The 9,464-nt window shown below is 39.3% G+C and overlaps 1 protein-coding gene across 1 annotated transcript; it reads left to right on the top strand.

Annotated features, from left to right (window-relative positions):
- Positions 1–3,807: 3,807 nt before the first annotated feature.
- Positions 3,808–4,680, top strand: LOC307104362 (arylamine N-acetyltransferase 1-like; the record flags this gene model as incomplete). Its single annotated transcript, XM_079779276.1, has 1 exon — positions 3,808–4,680. One exon carries the CDS (start codon positions 3,808–3,810, stop codon positions 4,678–4,680), a length of 873 nt encoding a protein of 290 aa, XP_079635402.1.
- Positions 4,681–9,464: the final 4,784 nt, after the last annotated feature.

The raw sequence follows: 9,464 nt of genomic DNA, 5'->3' as shown, positions 1-9,464 counted from the left end.
CAGCAGACCTGACCAAGAAAAGAATCAGTGAACTATAATACAGACCATTGAAATCATACAGTTAGGAGAGCACAAAGGAAAAAGGATGAATAAGAATGAAAAAAGCCTATGTTAATTATGTGATATGACTAAAGAAACAATCTATACTTTATTGGAGTCCCTGGGGAGTGGAGGGAAGGGAAGGAGGAGAAAAAAGTTAAAGGAATAATGAGTGAAAATTTCCCAAACCTGACAAGAGATTTAGATATCTAATTCATGATGTTGATGTCACCTCAAAATTTCAACCTAAATAATCTTCTCCAATACACAATAATAAATAGTCTAAAATCAGAGACAAGAGTGAATTTTAAAATCAGTAACAGAAAAAAAAAATCTCACATTAAGTGATCCCCACACCCCCACCATCAGAAGGTTTATCGGTAGTTTTCTCAGCAGAAATCTCACAGGGCAAGAAGAGAGTGAGATGATATACTCAAAGTACAGAAAGGAAAAATAAATAAAACTGCCAAACAAGAATACTTACCAGCAAAGTAGTCTTTCCAAAATGAAGAGACACTTTCCCAAATAAGCAAGAGCTGGGGGAATTCATCACCACTTAACCCCCTTTGCAAGAAATGCTGAAAGGAGTTCTTAAAGCTGAACAAAAAGGATGTTATGTAGTAAAAGAAAACATATGAAAATATACAATATGCTGGTAAAGTATGTAGTAACTGAGAATATTTTAATAATGTAATATGGTAGTGTGTTAATCACTTAACTCTAGTATAAAGGCTTAAAGGACACTGCTGTACATCAATTACATCTCAACTAGAGGCCTGATGCACAAAATTCGTGCAAGAGTAGGCTTTCCTTCCCCCAGCTGCTGGCACTGGCTTCCCTCCAGCACCTGGGACCCGGGCTTCCCTCAAAGCCCAGGCTTCTTCTGGAAGGTCGTCCAAAAGAATGTCCAGTCTAATTAGCATATTACGCTTTTATTATTATAGATAAAACTGGGGGGAAGGTCACAAGTTTAGATAACTAAAAAATGAAACAATAAAAAATAGCGTGTTAATGATATAAAAATTACAAATTACACAAAGTAACAGGATCAAGATCCCAGAAATAAACCCACTCACATATGGTCAAATAATGTTTGACAAGGGAGTCAATAAAGTTATATCGAGAAAGGATAGTCTCTTTAATACATAGAAAACTGGACAACTATGTGCAGAAGAATAAAATTGACCTTTATCTTATACCACTCACAAAATTAACTCAAAAGGTTTAAAGATTTAAAGGTACTCCCAAACTGTAAATCTACTAGAAAATACATAGGGGGAAAGCTTCTTGACATTGGTTTTGGCACTGATCGTTTAGATATGACAACAAAAAGCTCAAGTAACAAGAGCAAAAATCAACAAGTAGGATTATTTCAAACCAAAAAGCTTTAGTCAGCAAAGGAAATAATCAGAAAATTAAAAATGCAACCTGTAGAATGGGAGAAAATATTTTCAAACCATCTATCTGATAAGGGGTTAATATCAAACACATACAAGAAACTCACACATATGCATACTGATGCAGCCACTGTGGAGAACAGTATGGAGTTTCCTCAAAAAACTAAAAATGGAACTCCCATTTGACCCAGTAATCCCACTCCTAGGAATATATTCCAAGAAACTAGAAACACCAATCAGAAAGGATATATGCAACCCATTCATAGCAGCACAATTTACCATAGCTAAGATTTGGAAACAGCCTAAGTGCCCATTAGCAGATGAGTGGATTAAAAAAACTGTGGTACATCTACACAATGGAATACTATGCTGCAGTAAAAAGAAGGAATTCTTACCATTTGTAACAGCATGGATGGAACTGGAGAGCATTATGCTAAGCGAAATAAGCCAGTCAGAGAAAGATAAATATCACATGATCTCACTCATTTGTGGAATATAATGAATAACATAAACTGATGAACAAAAACAGATCTAGAGGCAGAGAAGTATTGATCAGACTGTCAAACCTCAGAGGGAAGGTGGGGGAGGAGAAAGGGGAGAAATCAACCAAAGGACTTGTATGCATGCATATAAGCCTAACCAATGGACACAGACACCAGGGGCGTGAGGGTGTGAGAGGGGGAGGGTGGTGGGCAATAGGGGGATAAGGACACATATGTAATACCTTAATCAATAAAGAAAAAAATAAATAAAAAGAAACTCATACAATTCAATAGGAAAAACAACAACCCTGAATAATTCAATTAAAAAATAGATGGGTAACTTGAATGGGCATTTTTCTAGAAAAGTATTACAAGTGGCCACCAGGTTCCTGAAAAGATGCTCAAAATCACAAACCCCAGGAAAATGCAAATGAAAACCACAATAAGATATCACTTGAAACTGTTAGAATGTCTATTATATAAAAGACAAGAAACAACCAGTATTGGTGAGGTCATATGAACAAAAGAAATCCTTGTATACTGCTGGTGAGAATGTACAGCAACTATAGAAAACAGTATGGAGGTTTCTCAAAAAAAATTAAAAATAGAACTATCATGTGATCCAGCAATCCGACTCTAGGTATATTGCCAAAGGAAATGAAAACACAATCTTGAAGAGATACCTCTACCCCCATGCTCATTGCAGCATTATTGAAAATAGTCAATAAATGAAAACATCCTAAGTGTCCATTCAGCCATATGAAAGAAGGAAACCATAGCTTTTGCCACAACATGGGTGGATCTTAAGGGCATTATGATGCTAAGTGAAGTAATTTAGACAAATAATGTCAAATACTTTATGTTTTCATTCATATGGGGAATCTAAAAAAAGCCAAACTCATGGAAACAGAGAGTAGAATGGTGGTTGCCATGAACTAGAGGGGCGGGAGTTAGAAGTGGGGAGATGTTTGTCAAAGGGTGCAAACTGCAAGCTAGAAGATAAATAAGGTCTAGAGAATCTAATAAACAGCATCTTAACTATAATTAACAATACTATCTCTACTAATAAAAGGGTAATATGCTAATTAGAGCAGATGTCTTCTGGACGACCATCCGGACATCCTTCCTGACAAAGCTGCAGTGACTGCCTGAGGCTCAGGCAAGCCATGATCCATGGTGTCTGCTGCTGCCCAGGGCTGGCCCAAGGCTCAGCTCAGGAAAGCCGCCATCGATGGAGGCTGCCACTGCCCAGGGCTGGCCTGAGGCTCAGGCAGCCATGGAGGCCAACAGCGGCAGCAGCAGCAGAGTGATGAAGGCGTTGCCTTCCCCTGATCTGCAGGTTGCCTCCTGTAGGGAGCAGGTCTAAGCTCTCAGTATGACATCCCCTGAGGGCTCCCAGACTGTGAAGGTGCGGGGGGGGGGGGGGGGATAGGCATGGCTGAGGGACTCCCCTCACCCCCAGTACACGAATTTTTATGCACTGGGCCTCTAGTATTATATACAAAAAGAAATAAAAAGAAAGTTGGTAAGAGAGTAGATCTTAAATGTAATCACCAACTCCAGAAAAATAAAAAAGGTTACAAAATGGTGTTAGCTAATCTTATTATGGTAATTACTTTGCAATAAAATGTATTTAATCATCACATTATACACCTTAAACTTACATATGTTATATGTCAAAAATAACACAATAATGGAAAGTTTTTTTATTTAAAAATAAATATTAAAATCTTTAAAAGAGTTATAATTACAGATGTCTATTACCATTTTAATTTCAGTATTTGTCTGTTTATACTTAAAATACATTACTATAATTAACCTACTTAAGGAAATCCAACTGCAAATATAACAGTATGTGTTTTGTTTTCTTTTCCTTGCCATAGGGGATCATGGACATCGAAGCATATTTTGAAAGAATTGGTTATAAGAACTCTAGGAACAAATTGGACCTGGAAACATTAACTGACATTCTTCAGCACCAGATCCAGACCATTCCCTTTGAGAACCTTAACATCCACTGTGGGGAACCCATGGAATTGGGCTTGGAGGCCGTTTTTGATCAAGTTGTGAGGAAGAACCGGGGTGGGTGGTGTCTCCAGATCAACCAAATTCTGCACTGGGCTCTGACCACAATGGGTTTTGAGACCACAATGCTGGGAAGCTATGTTTGCAATGTTACAACTGAAAAATACACCAGGGCTGTCATGCACCTCCTGCTGATGGTGACGGTGGGTGGCAGGAAATACATAGTTGATGCTGGGTATGGAAGCTCTTACCAGATGAGGCAGCCTGTTGAGTTAATTTCTGGGAAGGATCAGCCTCAGGTGGCTTGCATCTTCCGCTTGAGAGAAGAGGGAGGAACCTGGTACCTGGACCAAATCAGAAGAGAGCAGTACGTTCCAAACCAAGAATTCCTTAATTCGGAGCTCCTGGAAAAGAAAAAGTACAGAAAGATCTACTCCTTTACGCTTGAACCTCGAACAATTGAAGATTTTGAGTCTCCGAATTCATACTTTCAGACATCTCCAGCATCTGCGTGTGTAAAAGACTCTTATTGTGTCATTCACACCCCAGATGGAGTTTACTGCTTAGTGGGTTTTACTCTCATGCATCGAAGATTCAGTTACAAGGACAACATGGATCTGGTGGAGTTTAAGACACTGAATGTGGAAGAAGTAGAGGAAGAGCTAAAAAAGATATTTAATATTTCCTTGGAGAAAAAGTTTGTGCCCAAACATAGTGCAACTTTTTTTACCATTTAGAATAATGAGTAATAAAATGGATCAGTCCCCAAAGGCAAGGGAAGTAAAAATAAATGAATGGGACTACACCAAACTAAAAGGCTTCTGCACAGTGAAAGAAACCCATCAACAAAACAAAAAGGCAACCAACCTAATGGGAGAAGATATTTTCCAACAAGACCTCTGATAAGGGGCTTATATCCAAACCATATAAAGTCCTTATACAACTCAAGAACCAAAATATCTAATTAAAAATACTTTCCACAATAAACTTAAATTTTAGGAAATGAGCAGAGGACCTGAATAAACACTTCTCTCAAGAAGACATAAAAATGGCCAACAGATGTATAAAAAAAAATGCTCAAATTCACTAGTTATTAGGAAAATGCAAATCAAACCATATGAAAGGGAGGGGGGTTAGTGCTGGGTAAAAATGGTGACGGGGTTAAGCAAAAACAACAATAGCAAAACTTATAGACAAAGACAACAGCATGGTGATTTCTAGAGGGGAAGGAGGTGGGTGGGGTAGAAGAGGGAAAAGGGGTGATCTATGGTGATGAAAAGAGACTTGACTTGGGTGGGTGAACACACAATGTGATAGATAGATGATGTATTATAGAATTGTACGCCTGAAACCTATATAATTTTATTGACCAATGTCACCCCAATTGGCTTAATTTTTTTTTAAAGAAAAAGGAAAAGATCCAAGATAGTTAATGCTGCTGAGAAATGAAGAATTATCACAAATATAAACGTCTAATTTAGTAATGAGGACATCACTGGTGACCTTAAAAGAGCATGCTCAGTGGATAAGTGGGGATGACAGCTTGATGAAAATGAACTGACGAGAATATTCAAGTAAAGAATTAGAAACCGTACTTATTAGTCATTGAAGACCGTACTTTGTAGAAAGTAAGCCTACTGGTCCAAAACAGGAACATAAAAGTATAATATATTTCTGTGTGCTTACATACCAAACTCACAGTAGTCAGTTGTTCAGAGGAGGCGTTAGCTTTCTATGTAACGCTTTTTACTTTTTTTTTTTTTTGCAAGTAAAGTGCACTTGGATTACTTATATCTATGTTCAGAGAATGTTAGTATTTACCTATATCCTTTCTCTGCCTTGTGGGCACATGGCTAGATCCCATTTTCAACCCTCCACAGCAGTTTGGTAGAACCATGTGACTGAGATCCAACCAATGGAATGTGATAACAAGTGATATGCACAACTTTCAGCCTAAACCATGAATGCTCCCCACCAGTGAGCTCATTGCTATCTTTCCCCACTGGCTGATGGAAAAGATGCTGAGGACATAGAGAAAGTGAGGCCACATATGAAAAGATCTTGGGTCTCTGAACAGCTGTGGGGTACAACATGGGATGTAATATGGGTGAAAAATAAACTCTTCCAGAAATTTTCAGTGTTTGTTTGTTTGTTTGTTTCAGTAACTGGCTTCATTTACCTTAACTAATATGATAAATAAATATATATAATTAAAATTATATTTTTCTCAATATAAATTGGATTTACAAAAATAAAGAACTATTGTTATGACATGGGAAAAATTAGAATTAGGGGAAGAACTGGATAGTATTTCAGTAAAGACTGCATCTAAGTGAAATGATCAATTTATTGCTCAAAGCAGGACACTTCTGAGAATGAAAGGGGAAACCACAAATTATTATGCCAGGATAACTGGTATAAACCAGGACTGCCTCAGGCAGAGAAGCACAGTCATCTTACTCAAAAACCCATCCAAGATCTCATTATTAAGTAAAGAGTGTATGTATTGCTTTAAAACAGCAGGTCAAAGGAAAGGTTATGGACCCAGAGGTCCATAGACTGGGCCCAGATCACAATCAAGGACCTTGGACTTGCCAAATCACTCTGTTCTCAACCATCACAAGAACTTAGCTGAGAACAACAAAGATTTGGACCTCTTCTTGTTCAATGATTGCAACCAACCAAGGAGCCTGGTAATTTCAGGAAACTGATATCTGCCAGCTCTAGAGTTAGTCCCTTAGAGTGGTTCCAAACATGGGCTGGGAGGCATACTGCGTGAGGAAGTCCCCACTCTGCCACTTCCTAATTAAGGCGATCGTGAGCAAGTTATTAACCACTCTGGGCTCCAATTTGCCTGTACAGTGGGAAGAAGAAGAATACTTCCATCAAAGGATTGTTACTGAGCATGCAATGAGACAAATAAGGTAAAGTGCTTTAAAAAATGCCTGGCACCGAAAACACTCCGGATATGTCAGCTATAATGACTGTGGTTGTCATAAACGATCTGAAATGTACATCTCATTATCCTGTTGGGTACTAGGCGCATGAGTGTCCAGTGACCATAAGATGAGGACTTATGGTCACTCATAAAGAGAGACAGGAAGTTTGAGGCCTATATAGTCATAACCCTAAGTCAATTGTTTCAATGCTGGTAGATAAAAAGGAAATGTCTCCAAAGGAGCATTTTCAGACATTTCTCAATGGACCTTGCTCTTCCCCACGTTACAGCCAGAGCATCTCTCTCCACTGAGATGGGGTGAACATGGCCTCTGTTTCCCCAGGCCTGTCTGCTTTGCTCTCCAGCTCTCTGCCTGACTAGAACCTCTGTGCACATGTGGGGGCGGAGGGCTGCGAGGTCTCACTGTGTCCCATTTGATCAGCACGTAGCCTGCCCACTGCTGCCCTCCCTTCCTCCTCCAGGACTCCCAGAGCCACAGTTTCTGAGACTTTACAAACTAAAATTTCCCTTTTCACTAAAATAGACTTTCCTTCTACTCAACTCTGTCCTTTAACATCCTCTCCTCTTACCACATTCATTTCACTTCTTACTAAAGTTCCAGCACCCCTGACTAGGTGGTCCCAGAAACCATGGCTGAAAGTCAAGATTCTAAACTGGTCCTGACTATCCCCAGACTCATGAAATTTGCTGCTTTTCTCAGACTGAAACCGGACACAATGGGTCTGAGGCTGCCTGTCACTACTTGAGCCAAATTAAGCAGAGACAGGGTTGAATCATATATGAGTGTTTATTCCAATAACACTGGTAGTATGGGGAGAGCAGTCAGTCACCCTGGGAATTCTGCTCTGACCCCCGCTTGCCAGTTGGCTGATTATATACGCTTGAGGGAGAAGATAGCTACGTGCAGCTGTGAGCTGCAAATGTAACAGAGAAAGCAGAGGGTAGGGTCTGTTGTTGGGCCTTCAGGAGTTCAAAGTCCAATAACAAGGTGGCTAATCTTCTATGATGCTATAAAAGCTCAGTCTGTTCCTGAGGCAAACTCCTAGAGGCGGGTAGGGTCCGGGCACAGCAACTGAATGCAAGTGTGTTCTGTCCTTGGTCTGTTCTCAAAGTGTATTTCTTTTATGAGTAATGGACCCATCGAGGCATCTTATCTTTTTACGACCTTGTTTCATCCTCCAGTTTCCCAGGGTCTGTAAGAAAACCTCTTATCTATAGTTAGTAAGGTGAGCAATTATTAAACAACCGTGGCTCTATTCTTATTACATGCCCTTCCCCACTATCAAGATCACTATGGTCATGTCCCCTAAATAAAATCATGTCTGAAGTAGAAATATTATTTAACAATTTCTTTGAACATTTCAGTTAAAACCCAAGAAACCCAGATCATTCTGGAAATGACACAAAATTATTCAAAGCATTCACTGGAATAGATAAAATATTTATACAAGAAATTGCTCCTTAAACTCGTCTACAAATAGACATTTCAGCACTTTTCTATTTCCTAAGTAAGTATTTTTAATTTCCACTTGGAGAACACAGTTTCAAGTTGAAAATTATACCTAGATTCTGGCTTACTGCACACTATTAAAAATAATAATAACAATTTTAACCAAATGTCAGTAATGCAAAGCCATACTTATACATACGGGGAAAACAGAAAACATGACAAAAAATTACTCATTAATAAAATCTCTACTTGGAGCCAGTGTCCACCATGAATGCTTTTTTCAGACGAGGTCAGGGAAAAGAAAGCATTTCTTTCCTTCCTCCTGCCTTTACAAAAATAAACGTAGGTTCTTTAGCAAGGAAAAAAACGTACGCAAGTAAAATTAACTCAGTGGAATCTTTACACTAGACACACTAATTCTAGTGCGTACTTATTAAAAAACACAATCAGCCTTCTTTCAAATTGCCTGTGTCAGGGTGAAGATGGATCCTTCCTTCGTGTTATCCTCATTACTACTGCCAGCCACCTCTGTATCTCTGTCCCTCCTACAGTGAAGAGAGTGCTAGGTGACAGTTCATATACAGTATTTCCCTGTTTTGCTCTCCTTCCATGAAGAAAACATAGGAAGGAGTGAGATTTTGCTTGAACGTTTGGATGGCCACTCTGTTGGAGGCAGGAGAACATTCTCAAGCCCACAGAAATCCCTGCCCTATCACCCCAGCTGTTACTGCCCTCAGACACCAGGATCCATACCTTGGTTTCAAGCCTCATGACTCAGATTCCTGGGACAGTTCTTGCTGGAGATTCTCATGGGTCAAAGTTCCCAGGATGAGGGGGACAATAGTCATACTTGATTGAACAATCTCTGTTTTATACTTTGTGCCAGAATAGTCCAGCCTCAAAGCTGTATTATGGGATTGTGTTCTTCTGAGCAATGTTTTACAAGTTCTGCTCTGCTATCTATCCTTCATTGCTGCTGTTTCCTGGTGACAACAGAGGGGTGTGTCCTCAACACCTTGCCATTTACTTCACAAACAGGAAACCTGAAGGGTCAGTAGGAATGTGAAGAGCTGTGCAAACTCACCAGTAATCAGAGAAGTGCAAATTAAAAC

The sequence above is a fragment of the Cnephaeus nilssonii genome (genome assembly GCF_951640355.1).
Source record: "Cnephaeus nilssonii genome assembly, chromosome: 8".
In the NCBI taxonomy this organism is placed as follows: domain Eukaryota; kingdom Metazoa; phylum Chordata; class Mammalia; order Chiroptera; family Vespertilionidae; genus Cnephaeus; species Cnephaeus nilssonii.
Note: the sequence above shows the minus strand (reverse complement) of the source record. Positions and strands in the feature narration are given on the sequence as shown.